Source organism: Biomphalaria glabrata, chromosome 9, assembly GCF_947242115.1.
Source record: "Biomphalaria glabrata chromosome 9, xgBioGlab47.1, whole genome shotgun sequence".
Taxonomy (NCBI): Eukaryota; Metazoa; Mollusca; class Gastropoda; family Planorbidae; genus Biomphalaria; species Biomphalaria glabrata.
In genome coordinates this window covers 11,023,779-11,039,705 of record NC_074719.1, presented here as the reverse complement: position 1 = coordinate 11,039,705, position 15,927 = coordinate 11,023,779, and the positions used below count along the sequence as shown (strand labels likewise).

Here is a 15,927-nt window from a genome sequence, read left to right as displayed (position 1 = left end):
AAATGTATACAAATGTAATGAAATCTAGACAAAATTTAGGAAAATGTAGAAAATATAAGAAAATGTAGACAAATTGTAGTGAAAAATTAATTCCTATGACAGGAGAAACACTGTGTTGTATTTATTGTTTGATATATCAAAGACAAATCGTCACTTCATAGCGAAATACAAAGTCACATTTCTGCTTGGCTTGCCAGGGTGTCTATATGGAAATGTATTGCGACACAGTTCTCAGACCTACATACCTCATTCAAGTGTCACGGTTGATTTAACAGGTTTGACCTACATTTATAGCGCATATTTAAAAGAATTTAGTCTCGTCTAAATCAGTGAAGTGAAAACAGTCTACAGATAATTTTAAACGTAAGTTTACGTATTACTTCTTTAACTTTCCTAATTTTAAATTATAAGTTGGACCAAAAGACGTGCAGGTTAGTTTTCATTGTAGCAGTAAATATCCTAGTGATCTTTGTAGTGTTTTTTTAATATCCATAGTTTTAAGATGTACTAAGTTGCCTTTTTTTTAAATCACAGATTATCAAGTCTACAAACAATGCATCCAGAATCATTATGCATGTAAGTTGAATCAGATTCATTTAAAAGTTTAACATATCAGAAAAAAAAATATTTTAAGGGACTTTTAATTTTTTTGCAGCGTTTCTCAAACTTTTACTAGCGATATTCTCCATTCTCCCCCGCAACAGGATTGGAAAATGAAGGATTTCCCTGCGTTGTTGATAAGCTTCAGAATATCATTCTTCTGAATCTACAACGCACCATTACTCACAGTAAGAGGTGCGCAATAGTGCGCATGTCAAATCAAGTTAGATTAAGGAAGTTGATGGACGGTTGAAAAGCATTTGGTGGTCGTATAATTCAAGACGACTTGAAGAGTTCCTGTTTTTGTTGACGCTAAAAAATAAATAAAATGACATAAAACGATATCATTTTAGCAATGCTTGGACATTTTTTCTTATTATTAAGTGTGCATTTAAAATCTCGCTTAAAAAATAGGTACGGTCTTGTGTATTATTATTTATTTTTAATAAAATATAAAGATTCCTGCTACTGTATGTGACACCACTGAGTATAATTATCATTCGTTGTTAAATTAATCGCCCTTTGATTTATATGTTGTATTTCTTCTTTCTCTTCTTCTTTATTTTTCTCTTCTTTCTCTTCTTCTTCTTTCTCTTCTTTTTCTTCTTCTTCTTTATCTTTCTCTTCTTTCTCTTCTTCTTCTTCCTCTTCTTTTTCTTCTTCTTCATCGTAATCGTCCTAAGACTTGATTCTAAGACTCTAGAAACCCAAAGCTTATGAAAACGTGCCTCCATTTGCCTGTCTGAACAAATTTTGGTCTGGTAAAGATCCAAGCTGCTATAAAGTATGACATCCCTATCACCGAAGTCGGGTTAGAGCGAGGTATTAGGGCCGAGCACACAAGGGAACACATTTTACGTGGTATAGCCTATAATGCATGATACTTTCTGAACATTATCTCATGTTTCATCTCTTTTAGATTGTTCCTACTTCTAACCTACTGTTGGGCCTATCCTTCATACCAAGATCAGATCCCCAACGGTAAAAATGTAATGCACCCCTGTATACCTAACTACACATGGCCAGGTGTCGGACATCAGAACAAAAATGGAGGCGGTGCAAGAAATCCATTCGGTGAAGCTTTTGCCCGCGAAGGTCATCAGGTCTTGCTATTTTATTTATGTCTCGTAAATTTAGAACTATACGAATCAATTGGACCAATAAGTTAGTTAAGTCGATAGTTTACAGTCGAGAAAACCAAGCGGAGCATGTAAGAAACCATACATTCATTGAATCTACTCTGGCTCTAGTTTCTACTGAAGGTTGGGGGGTGGGGGAGGTTTCAAAGATTGGAGGGAGAGGGGATTAATCTCAAAACTCCACTTGGGTACGCTCTTAAAATTTGGTGACTATAGTTTTGCTTTATTTAAAAAAAAAAAAAACTCACGCAAAACTGCAATTACAAAATTGTATTTCAGGGGGATTAGGATTGAACCCCCCCCCTCCCATGGCCTAATATGTGACTGACGATGATATCAGGGATTAGCATTAGCAAGGGAAGTTGCAAATGGAGAGATCTTCTCTGTAGACGTTGAATAGTAAAGTTCCTTTTTCAGATCTAGTGATCTATGTTGCAGTTGATGTAAAGGTCATCTGTTTCCATGGCCCACTGTTAACGAGGGTGTCATGTGGTCAGCACATCGACCAACCGCCTTTGCTTTTCCTTTACTAATGTTAGGTATCCATTAGAGCTTGGTGGACTGAGAGGCGCCCTAAAGCTCCCGAAAGTAAAAATCCGAGTCTTCACCAGGATCCGAACCCGGGACCAAGCGTTTTACCACTCAGCCACAGCTAGACTTAAAATGCATCAAAAACAAAATACAAGTACACGCACACACACAAAACATAATAAAGTTCAAAACTTATGCAAAATAATTGTTAAGATTGGCTAATGAGACCCTTTTTTTTTTTGTTACTGAATAGGAACCTCGCAGCCCATATGGGCATGTCGTTTTCTTTATTTGAATATTAAAATAAGAAATCCCTTTTCTGATATATAACAGATACAAGTATATGACAAATATATGACACATGACTAATCGTGCATATTATCTGACATGACGAAATCACAGACATTTTTGGATTGATTCAAACCCTGATTGTAACCCTAGGATTGTTAGGCTGCATCTTAAATACTATCTCATTTTAAAACATGTTTTGGAAACCTAATCTCTTTGTTTAGTGGACTAAAGCTTTGTGTGCTACAGACACGGACGGTGATGGAAGAACTAACGGTGAGGAACTCGGTGACCCGTCATGTGTCTGGGCTCCTGGTAAAACTCCATCACGCACAATGAACATCACACACCCAGGTAAGACAACATCACACACCCAGGTAACTTTTATCTTTAGCAACTTTATATATAACAATACTTGTCAACAACTTTATAATGATTGTGTTTAATAGTTTTAGTACTACTGTTTTCAGTACATTTGTATTTATGCTGTCAAATAATGTATTTATAGCTATTGATAAATAAAGTTTTAAGGACTCTCCAACCAATCTGTGTACCTCCCCAGGGGTGTGTGAACCAATAACGTCAACTAAATGTCAAGGACAGAATAGTTTTGTAACATGCCAAGCAGACAGTTTTGATGATAACTGTGAAATCATTAAAAATACAGGTTTGAGTATAGAAAACTTTAAGACTAAAGCTGGTCCATTTATAATACTGATGTAGATCTAGAGTGATTACGTGTGTTGGAATAAAACAGTTTTAGAAATTATATTAAGCGTAATTATAGGCCTATCAATTAATTTGGAATATTGGACCATTCGTGCAATTAAATCTGTAATAGTTCTAGATCAGCGGTTCTCAACTTTTATGCTCGGCGACCACTTTTTACAATCCCCCACTCTTCAGCGACCCCCCCCCCCACACACACACAGACACATACAGCAATAGAAGAATAGACAATAACAATTTGTAACAATTAATAATTTTCGATGGTCTTAGGCGACCCCCTGGCAAATCGTCAATCGACCCCCAAGGGGGTCGCCGTCCATGGGTTGAGAACTCCTGTTCTAGACTAACACTTAAAGAGGATTTATACAAATAAAAAAGGGTGAACGACCTGAATTCTAAGTCATGGCTCAGACTAAAAAGGCGTGTAGAATTAGTCTACAAAGCGTCTGTTCGTGGTCCAGAGAATAAACAGAAAAAAGTTAAATTAAAATATGAAAAATATTTTTTTTTAATCAAAGCTTATATAAGGGAATCAACTGCTCATTCACTGCTCTAGTTCTCAATACTGCAAGATTTATTTCCCAATTTCTAAACTTAAAAAAATTAGTTACCAATATAAACTAATAAGTGTGCTTTTTTAAAAAAATTAATATGTGTTTTGTCATCGACTGTTAATTGTGAAAGGTTGAAACTTGATCCCAAAATAGGAAGTACAAAAAGAAAGTGTTCCTGACAGACTGACAGACAGACAGGATTGAGTTAATAATTTGTAATGTTGAATGCCCTCATTCTTGTGTGTATTATCTTGGAATTATATTTGTTACAGATGTGAAATACGTCGACCTCAGGATGCCAACCATCTCAATCCCAGCAGTCGATACAACCTACATGTGTCTGTCCTTCAATCTGCCTAAAGACCAGGACTACCACATCGTAGCAGACAAACCAATCATCAACAACACCAACGTAGTACATCACATGATGCTGTACGGCTGTGACGATGGTACACGTGACGTGTTTTGTGTCTGTCAATAAAACGATCACTAGGTCAATAGGTCAACAGGTCGATTCACTTTGAGACAAGGAACTGATTGAATCTTTGAGTATAGATTTATCTTAGTGCATCGACACTAGAAAAGAACGCAACTATAGGGAATATTTGATAGTTTAATTTAATTGGTTGCATTTTCACCCTTCTTTCTGCTTCTGTTGTGTATGACATCTGCAATCCGTGACCCTTCCTTTATGCTCTCTCTCCATGTGGATCTATCCAGTTCCACCTCTTCCCAGCTGCTAGTGTCGATGGGTGAAAATGCAACGGCGTCACGTGATTATATGTGCCCAACCTGCGATCGCAGCTGTGTATCTAGGACTGGCCTCTTTAGTCACACAAGAAGTTGCAAAGGGAAAAGATCATCTCTCGAGACGTAAAAATGCCACAGAATTTAATTGGTAGAAAATGCTATTATCGTGGTTTAATATTCTTTAGTTAGACTTGCTAATGTTTACAAAATCAGTTCAAAACAAACAACTAAGAAGCATATACATAGAAACTGGTCAAGAGCAATCTCTCCAGCCTCTTCCCAGTTGGTGTTCACTGCTCTGAGGTCCTTGATGACGGTGCGGCACCAGGTTATACTAGGACATCCCTCTAGCACATCTCCTCATGTCAGCCTCCCATGTCATTGTTGCCCCTGGGATGCGCCATTTATTCTGTAGCTTAAATTTCAAGCAACGCTTTCATTAAATTAGTCAAATGCCCCGTTCGATAAAGGATTGATTTTTTTGTGTTTGTCGTTGTTTGTCAATGTATTTGTTTGTGACTCAATCTCTGCAAGAAAATCAGTCTTAACCTCTTAGAGAATCAACGAGGATTGGTAGTAGGGCTAGTAACCCCACCCTGTAAACATTAACGGTAGATAAAGAACATTGATTAAAGCACAAAGATATCAGTATGTTTAAAAGTATAATAAAATAATGCAAGCATCAAAAGGTTTGAAACAAAGGACTTATGTTTTAAACCTTCAATACGTTTTATTTTTTCACATTCACGTTTTTGTTTATCTTTTTATTTTGTTCTAACACTTTTTGTATCTTCAAACAAGAACTTTATTGATTTTTTTTTTTTACATTTCAGCCAATACCGAATTTTTCTCTACCCCAACTGAATGTGAAATGAGTAAATGCACCGCCATCATAGGCGGATGGACTGTGGGTGAAACTGGAGAGTGCTACGATGAAGGAGTTGGCTTTAGAATCGGCGTGACTGGTTTCAAGACAGCAGTACTGGAGGTACTTGATCGACTATATTTTCGACTGAGGTCTTTAATTACACTTTGAATAATTAGCTTCTCTGTTTTAGCTTGTTCGCTTTGATGCCAGGGAGGCTATGTATTAGTGTAAAGGCGCTAGAGGTTTTGAACTAAAAACCATGTAGGTAATAGGGCACATAAGATCAGCGTTGTTTTAGATTGCCATTGTATAAGATATATCATCACCAGGGGCATGGTGGGTGAGTCGTAAGGCGTTCGGCTTCCGAATCAATGGCTCCTGGGTTCGAAGACTGGGATTTTGAATCTTGGGTTTTGCCTCAGAGTCCACCTACCTCTTAACTTTAGCTAAGATAAGATAAGATAATTTTATTGGTCCACACAAATGGAAATTCAGTTTGATTACAATTGGATATCTTAGCATTAATACTATAACAATAACATATAGATGCCAACACACGAAACATACACGTACACAGGCGCACACACACACAAACACACACACACACACAGCGCTATATCGACTAGTTGACCGTTGTGCTATTCACATGACATCCTCATTAACAGACGGCCATAGAAACGGATGTCCTTTAGATAATGAACTCGGTGTGAAACTAAAACCGTTCCGCTAACCATTCGGCAAGCATCACTTTTCATCTATGATTTTTTTATTAAAAGCCAGGTGTGTGTGTGTGTGTGGGAGTCGGGAGAATACTATTACTTTTCATCGAACTATAGACCTTCAGTTCATTTAAGAGGGTTCAAAACCCTACCTGTAAATTAACTTAATAAACTCGGAATATGTAAATTTAAATGTGTATGTCATGGGCTTTATTAACAATAGCTAAACGTGTAGTCAGATGTTGGTATAGCTAGATAGTCAAGGTTATAAAGGGATGCACATGGGGTATTGATATGATATGCTGACAAGTAAAGACCATTCGTAAAACTATAACATGTATTGTAAAGACATACAGAATGTAAACCCTTTTAATATTATTCCATAAAGCTATACTCTTTATTAACCATTTCGGTTTTACAAGTCAGAACTATGAGATCTAGGGTTTTGGTAAGTATCACTGTACTCAAGGTGAGGGAAAATTACATCCCGATTGCCACATGCGGCCCGCGAACACCTGCAGAAATCAGGTGTGCTCACAAATTATATATATAAAATATTTTAAATATTTCTTTCTATATAAATTATTGAATGACTTCTGATTCTTATCATGTATGATGAAGAGGCTAAGAAACAATGTCTCTACATTTCATATTAAACAGTTGTAAGTCAACGAAAACTATTCTTATCGGCAATACCTCGTTACGTCAGTCAAAGACACAAACTCAGGCCAGCATTTATGAAGAACTGGGTTGAAAGTGTTGAGTTGGAACAATATGGCAAGTGTAACAACGGATGAAGCCCGTGCTTTGACAGAGAAAAAATAGTTTTAAATAAATTAAAGAACAATATCCCAACCATAAACTCCATGTAGGAAAAGTTAGCGTTAAGCTGCATTGACGATCAAACTTATTATTGACCCAATTATCTCAGTGATAAAATTTATTAGAGCTAGGGGTCTTAACCACAGGCAGTTCCAAGAAGTAGGACCCTCCTTGAAGATTTGGAAACTAAACTTTCCGATGTTCGATACCACAACAGAATCTGTTGGCTTAGCATGGGCAACGTATTGAGAGGATTATTAGATCTTTTGTTTGATTGACCCTTGAAGAGCATTGACTCTGACCTTGGTACTAATATTTCTAATGAAGAGCGGGAAACAGACTTCATGTTTTTCATCGGCACTATTACAACGGATTGTTTTCACGTGTATGCATGTTAAACCTTTCTAAACAAAGCTTCCCCATTTCTCCAGGCAGGCAAGTGAAAACAGCTTTTGTCATTTTCCTTTGCACAAAGTTGAAACTATTTCTAGTGAAATGGTTAAAAAGTACAAGACATATTTGGATTCCTTGATTGTGAAATTCGAAAGCAAATTTTAAGACGTCAAGAACTTGGAACCAGTTTTTAAAACTCTCAGCTCACCATTTAGGGCAAACGTATATTTAGATCGAGAGGAAATACTTCGAAGCAAATTATGACCTGGAGTTCCATTGCAGTCGGTTCTTCCGCGTGAGTTTTATGGGTGCCAAAGCTGTATTTCCACTTTTTTAAAAACTTTGCTGCTAAGATTTCACAATATTTGGGTCCACATTCACTGTGAATAAGCATTAGGTATTGTTTGAAAATAAACAAGTGTAAGAACAGGTCGATGCTGACTGACTGTTATTTGACAAAAGTCACAAGGATAAGAACTAGTAAGCTAGTTCCACAGGTCCGGAAAATCATGCACGGGTGTAAACAGTTCAATACTTCACATTAAGTACAACTGTACGTTTGTGGTGTAATGTTGTAATGTAAAAAATAGACAAAAACAAAATTGTAAAAAATATTCGTAAAATTAGTTTTAGAAATTGCTAACTCTTGTTTCCCTCAATTAGTAGTGTAAAAAAAAAAGTATTTTATCCAAGTTGTAACACTTAAATATTATTATTATTATTACAATATTATATATATGTGGCCCCCCATTCAAAAAAAAATTTAATGCGGCCCCCTATAGAAAAAGGTTGCCCACCCCTGCTGTACACAAATCTTTTTCTGATACCTCGCTCATGCTCCCATTTTTAGGGCCATGAATGTATAATTGATGAACATTGTAAATGAGCATACACTGTATATAGACAGTGTTAATATGCTCGGAACTTGGATACTTTAACATGCTTCATCTTGTGTGCTATTGCTGTCCTCAAAGCGAACTCGCCACATCTCCACGAGTATGGCTGAGGCCAATGCTACTCTGAGCCAACTCATCCTTGACACAAACAATGCAGATGATGAACACAACAGACTCATCAATGTAACAATTTTGTTTTGTCACTAAGCACAAGTGCTACAAAGAGATGTCGAAATTCCCAAAAAATAAATATAAAATGTGTCATTATAGAGAGTCGATTGTCTGAATTTATTACATCCACGTAACGGGCGACCAGTTTTTCTTGAGCCAGACGCGAGTTGCCCGTAGACCGCACCAGACGGAGGGTGACCAAGAATGCTATAGACAGTGAAAAAACATGGGCTTCAGCTATGGAAGGAAAGGGTTCCACACGAAAAATGGCGGCTCCTCTACAAAATAGGGCCTCACGGCTCACAGTCACAAGAAAAAGTGTTCGAGATGAACCATAGTCGTTCTACGACTGAAAGAGGCCTAATCATGATCATTGTCTGAAAATTTTCTTGTAGTAGATCAGACTCAATCAAACTTTGATGCGATTGTCAAGACCCTCATGGACGACTTCCATGTCTCGCAAGTTTAGCTGCATCTTGGTCTACAGACTGATCGATTTGTTTCCAAAGAACTTTTTAGGCATTCAACTTTTGGGTTGTTATTTTTTTATAAGTACCGTTCTCGTTACAATTTACCCAGTAATTAGAGTCCACCTCATTGTGGCAGTTTACTAACTGAAGAATATGGGACAAGTAAGCTATGACTAATATTTTATATTCGTATTTTAAGAAATTAACTTTTTAAATATAAAGGAAGAAAATTGTGCCTATAAAATCGTTAATAATATTAATTATATTTCAACGGTGTCTTCATGCCTAAAGCCATTCCTATTGACCTGCAACCATAAAGCAGCCACTTAAAATTGTCTTTCATTGATGGTGTCAAAATGAGTCTGTATATACATTTGAATCTCGTTAATGTCTAGATACACTACAACAATCCAAAACTAGTGTCCACTTATAAAGACTCCAGTGGTCTACGTGTCTACTACCGTCCAGCCAGACCTGAGGTCCTTGACATGTTTACAATGATGACTGGACAGACTATGTTACCTCTACCACCAGGTGTGTAGAATACGTTTGTAGTTATTAAATGATTCTAATGATTCAATGTTTCTAGTGACATAATATTTATAATTATTAAATGTTTGTAGTTATTACATGTATGTAGACATTAAAGGCGAGAAAGAGGTTTGTGATTTTATAGGATTACAGTAAGATAATAAAGGTCAGCCAACTTTATATTTATTTGGTATAGGCCAATCTACTTTACATTAATTTCGTATGGACCAGTCCACTTTACATTCATTTGGTATAGGTCAGTCAACTTTACATTTATTTGGTATAGGTCAGTCTACTTTACATTTATTTGGTATAGGTCAGTCTACTTTACATTCATTTGGTATAGGTCAGTCTATTTTACATTTATTTGGTATAGGTCAGTCTAGTTTACATTTATTTGGTATAGGTCAGTCTACTTTACATTCATTTGGTATAGGTCAGTCTACTTTACATTTATTTGGTATAGGTCAGTCTACTTTACATTTGTTTGGTATAGGTCAGTCTACTTTACATTTATTTGGTATAGGTCAGTCTACTTTACATTTGTTTGGTATAGGTCAGTCTACTTTACATTCATTTGGTATAGGTCAGTCTACTTTACATTTGTTTGGTATAGGTCAGTCTACTTTACATTCATTTGGTATAGGTCAGTCTACTTTACATTTATTTGGTATAGGTCAGTCTACTTTACATTTGTTTGGGTATAGGTCAGTCTACTTTACATTTGTTTGGGTATAGGTCAGTCTACTTTACATTTATTTGGTATAGGTCAGTCTACTTTACATTTGTTTGGGTATAGGTCAGTCCAAGATTCAGAAGGTTGGTGTCTGTACCAGCTCCTGTACGTCCTTGCTGTTCAAAGAAACTGTCTACGTCAATAGCGCCACCAATCATATGCATTTATTAGGTGAGTACTCGCCTTCAGTTACACGTGAGTGATGAATTTAATATGCACCTTCTAGGTGAGTATAGATACACCTACATTTAAGGTGAGTGCTACTATACAATAACCTGCTCATATCGAGGTAGTGAGATCATACCATGACATCGCACATATTCTAACCAATGTCAACTTCGAGGTCAACAAGGTAGATTACGTTACAAAGAGTGTTGTGTGTCCATCAGAATGACCACTGCTTTACTTTCTCGGAGGCCAGGCTTTAACTGGAGTGAACTGAAATACTAAAGTCACAATGTCAGATAAATGAGTATGCGACAAGAGTTGTGTTTTATGAGCGCCTTAACTCTTTCTCTCCGTAATTATTTTTCCACGTTCTTCATTTTGCGCATTACTATTTCACTACCCCTGTTATGATTGGGCTTCAATAGCTTTGTTGTTTATTATCAGAAACTGTTGTATTTGATATAGAATTAAAGGGAAATGCATGCTCTATTTATATAATTCAAAGTCAAGTTTAGAAAAGGAAACATTAATTTAATTTAATGAGGTCAAAATCAACGATGGTATCGTCGATTAGGAGAGAAAGAGTTAAAGGCAGCAAGGAAACCTTCTTCCAGGTACCTGTCTCTATGAATGAACTAGGGCAGTACCGGGCTTCAGTAATTGGAGGCCCTAGAAGTGAATAGGGTGGCCCTAAATAAAATAGAAAAGCCAAAATTTAAGACAAAAAAATTAACAATGAATTAAAAACCCTCCTGCATTTAATTCTACATCAAGAAATAAGTTAAAGTCACATAGCGCTGAGAGCACAATGTAATAGACGTGGACGAGTCATGATCCACAGACTTGAAATAATGCTTCAATATTTCACCAAAATGGAGAAACAATGGACTTCTAACAAGTAGATCTAAACATTAGTTAATAAGCCTTGAATCATAGTAGAGAATTAGAGCTTGGCTAGTAAACATAGAGCCATAGAGTTCTGCTATGTTTGAGATTTGATCCATGTTTAGCAATGTTTTCACTAAAAAACTTTGAGTACCTAGCGAGCCCCCCACCAATCAGAGGCCTTAGGCGGCTGCCTAGTTAACCTATGCCTAAGGCCGGCACTGATTAGGGCTGGAACATGCGACTGGGGAGCTTTTAGAGGTTCTCACTAATTTTTAATGTGAAACTTTTGCCTAAATCATCTCTTCAATAACGTGAGCGGCAGTTCAGAATCTTACACCGATATGAGACTTTTGTTTTTCCTAGCACAGAAAGATATATCACCAGTTGTGTGCCCTTATCTTTTGGTTCCTTCCAATTATCGAATATGTCCTATTGGAGGTGGCATATTAAAGATACTGGTTGGGATGATATATTTAAAAAAATGTTTTTATGTTATGGTTTCTTTCAACTTTTTTGTTTTCTACCTGCAATCGTTCGGTACCGCGTAGGAATTCCTTATCATGAAGTGACCTAACCGCGCTCTAGTAACGATCAATCAAAGATTTTTGTTAATAATAATGAAAGTATGGATACCAAAGACTTCCGGTATGGAGAGTAATGTTTGTCCTTTTGTCGTCTGCGTAGATAAAAAAAAAAACGTAACATGCTTGTGGTTTATAAAATTAATAATTTTTCTTAAATTTTTTTTTTCTTAAAAAATCAGTCTAATTCGAATTCAAGTCTTTATGAACATAATCGCAATCATCTTTTGTCATTTATTAACACAAATCCATCATGTCTCTACAATTGTTCCACCATGTCGCATAAATATATTATAGCCAATTGTTTATTGTATAATCGTTATAAAACTGTAAACAATGTTTACAGGCTCTTCAATGAGGATTGAACTCTTAAGAAATGGTGTTGTCATTACCAATTTGACAAACGAGGAAGACTTTGATTATAATACACCATTTACACAAGAGTAAGATTTTTTTTTCACTTCATTGTTTCTTTGAAATATTTTAAATATTATCTAAAAAAAAGTAAGTTATCTTCTCTTGAATATATTACCGCCCTTGTTTTTTTTTTTTAAATACATGACCTATAGCACCTAGTTTACCAAAAGCACAGGAGAGATATGAAAGGAAATATCGTGTTGACGCAGACCAGCGGACCACAGAGTTAATATTAAAATAATTTACTTGACAAATGCTAATACAAGTCTTATCAAAATTTAAAACTTCTAATTATTTGTTTCCAACACTAATCGTAATAGTATAATCTTAGTTCCCGTGGTTTGGGAATCGTGGTCAAGATAGTTTGTTTATTTTTAATTTTATTTCAGTTACGAGGTGCCCGTGAAAGTTTTACCAGGAGATGAGATAGTCACGAGGTGTGTCTACAACACGGAGTCCTCCAATGATTACGTCTACTACGGCGATGCTACCTCGGATGAAATGTGCTACGGCTACCTGACGATGTATCCCAAGAGTGCTCTTAGATCGGCACGTAAGCAATGCTTATCTCAGTTTTGTTTGCGCTTGGAAAAGCTCGCAACATCATGTTTATCTTATCTTATATATTAAAGACGTTATTTCATGTGTCGATCTGGTCATGCATGTTCAGCAATGACTTAAGCTCTGCTAGGTCGTTGGTTTTCCTGGCTGATTCAGTCAACCCATTCCATTCTCTAATGTCATTAGGGAAAGAACGAGCACTTGTATGAATTTGTTATAGCGTATGGAATAAGAAATGTGCCTCTATCTTTGTGTCTTTCTGAGTATTTCATTGTTTTGTTTTTATTATTGTAAATTATTGTGTATTGTAGCTATTTTTTTTATTATTCTTCTGTCCCAAAGTGTCTCTAAGTTTAGTGAGTTTACTGGTGGTGCTACTCTAATCAAATGTGAATATTCCTTTGTTATAAATCTCACTGCTCTATTTTGTATTTGTTCTAGTTTCTGTATGTTTTCTTGAGTTGAGGGGGTCCCAAACAGAAGGAAGAACAAAAAGAAAGGTGGGGGGGGGGGGGGGGAAGAGGTTGGACCCAAGGATATATCTTGTTTGCGACACTGGAGTGGACATCTTGAGATGGGGTGCTCAGCCTGTCATTCCATTAGGATAAGCCTACACATGGGGTGTTCAGCCTGTCATTTCATTGGGATAAGCCTACACATGGGGTGTTCAGCCTGTCATTTCATTGGGATAAGCCTACACATGGGGTGTTCAGCCTGTCATTCCATTGGGATAAGTCTCACATGGGGTGTTCAGCCTGTCATTCCATTGGGATAAGTCTCCACATGGGGTGTTCAGCCTGTCATTCCATTGGGATAAGCCTACACATGGGGTGTTCAGCCTGTCATTCCATTGGGATAAGTCTCCACACGAGGTCCAGTGTTGTTTTCTATCTTGTCAATGTTTTTCTTTTCATAAAGCAGTTTCTTTGATTCTGAAAAAAAAAAAGAGGAGGGCGGTAACTTAGTGGCCACGTCTGCTACGTGCTTATATTGTCTCCCATGATGCAGACAAAGCCAGTCTATTTAAATTCTCTTTTCCTCGTCTGCGCCTGCCTTTGACAAGTTTTTTTTTATTTGGGTCTCAAATGTATGTCTTACGACTTCCTTAAGAGGCTCTCCGTCTCTTTCAGGCGCCATCAGCAGAAAGCTGCTTTCCTTAATGCCAGCGAGGGCAAAATGGCGTCTGAGTTGATCTTCCTGTTTATTGACTGATAAAATTGTAGTCTTACTTAACTTTACAGATTTTCTGTTCAGCTTTGTAAACTTCACTAATGTCGTTGTTTCTTCAGAAGTAAAGTTATCTTCTTTCTTTATAAAACTAGAACAAAACTGTGTGGCGACCTCGACCTTGTCGGCTTGTGAACTGGCACAAGGTGTTACTTACAATGGCTGTGACTGGAAGACTCTTATTAGACCAAACAACGCAGACGTGAAGAAAATCAAAAATGACTTGTACGAGAACTGTGACTTAGGAGAAACATGCAGGTATATCTCTCTCTCTCTCTATCTCTTTCTGTCTCTCTGTCTCTCTCACTTTCTCCCTTCTCTTTCTACCCTCCCACTCTCTTTCTTTTTCTTTTTTTATTTCGCTTCTCTTTCTCCTGTCTCTCTCTCTCTCTCTCTCACACACACACACATGAATTTCCTTGTGATAAGTAATGAGTGGCAATAACCGCTTACCACTTTCAGGGTATTTGAGTTCGAATCCCAAAAGAAATTACTCAAGTTGTTTCTGCTAAGCAACATAAAGGCAGAACGGTAATTCTCTCTCACATACACTTTATCCCACACATTGAGAACCCTGATTTGACCAGAGCGCGCTAAGTATGTTATATAGCATTGTGGGATTGAGACCAGAATGCATTGAGAATGCTAAGTGGCGTTGAGGAATGCTTTACACTAATTAAATGACAAATTTTTAAAACACTTTAATGTAGAAATGCTAATGAAATTATCAGGGCGTGTTGGTCGAGCTTGAACTGCTGGATTTCGGGGTCAAAGGTTTTGAGATTGATTCTTCCTTTAAATGTTTTACTTTTAAATTTAGGCTATGAATATGCCTGAATCTATCAACCTGTAATGTAGCAATGACAATTGTAATAAAACGTTAAGAGACTCTAATCATGTTGCCGGATTCCTGATATTAACGCAAATCCTTGCTTATATAGATAGATGAGCTCTAAATTATCTGCCTTTGTTCTTTTCTTATAATACATGTTTCTATTTGTGTTTAACAGAAAGATTGTTTTACATTTGGTTAAAACATTTATTTTCAGCCAAGAATGTCAAGACGTCATTAGGACTCTAACCGATCCATGCTTTCAAGAAGATAATATCATATTTGTCAGGAGTTTAGAGGCTATCACCGAAGACGTGTTTGAGATAATACAACATCTGCAGTGGTGTCCTGTCACCACGACTCACAACGGCCCGAGTCACAACGCTGTGGTCTATGACGACAGCAACACAAACTACAGCGGGGTGACAAGTGTCTCTATCAGCTCCAAACATATGGCTCTGTTGATTGGTTCTGTTTTTACTTTAAAATACTCCCTATTTTGAATGTGCTCTGTTGATTGGTTCTGTTTTTACTTTAATATACTCCCTATTTTGAATGTGTAAGATGTAATCTTGCAATACGTTTAAAGGTCTACATCTACATTAATAGAACAGCAAGTAGATCTCGATAGAACCAAGTCATAATTGAGGGAATAACTTTTTATAAAATTATGATGTTACACCTATTCACACTGTTATAATAAGAATCAATAAAGCTTGTTTACTCTATTGTTTTATTGGATTATTTTGTATGTAGCAGTTTTCTGATCGATATTGGCTTGAGCAGAAGTTGTATTGACTTATTATTAATTATAACAAGCGCTAAACTCTGTAGCTCCTATTCATTTTGTTATTCACGTTTTGATTATTCTTTAGAATTACAGATAATTCTATCTTAGCCAGCATCGCCTGTGTGGGTCTGGATCATGAGCGCCCGCAGAATTTTTAGCAGGAAGGGGGGGGGGGTGTAAGTTGACACCTATGGCTCAAAATAGTAGCTTCAACTTTCTTGTTAGGAAGAGTATTAAAAAAAAGAACTGGTGTGCCCCCCCCCCTC

The 15,927-nt window shown here is 36.8% G+C and overlaps 1 protein-coding gene across 2 annotated transcripts; it reads left to right on the top strand.

The window, feature by feature from the left end:
* Nucleotides 1-244: 244 nt before the first annotated feature.
* Nucleotides 245-15,599, top strand: LOC106053431 (tyramine beta-hydroxylase-like). Of its 2 annotated transcripts, none has more exons than XM_056040936.1 (13): nt 245-363; nt 535-576; nt 1,520-1,703; nt 2,783-2,912; nt 3,121-3,225; nt 4,114-4,290; nt 5,425-5,579; nt 9,326-9,464; nt 10,261-10,368; nt 12,181-12,277; nt 12,641-12,804; nt 14,135-14,297; nt 15,089-15,599. In XM_056040936.1, exons 2-13 carry the CDS (start codon nt 554-556, stop codon nt 15,372-15,374), a joined length of 1,731 nt encoding a protein of 576 aa, XP_055896911.1. In that variant the 5' UTR covers nt 245-363; nt 535-553; the 3' UTR covers nt 15,375-15,599. The 2 variants fall into 2 exon arrangements, with proteins under 2 accessions (XP_055896911.1, XP_055896909.1); XM_056040934.1 differs by having other exon boundaries at nt 325-431.
* The last annotated feature ends 328 nt before the right edge of the window (nt 15,600-15,927 follow it).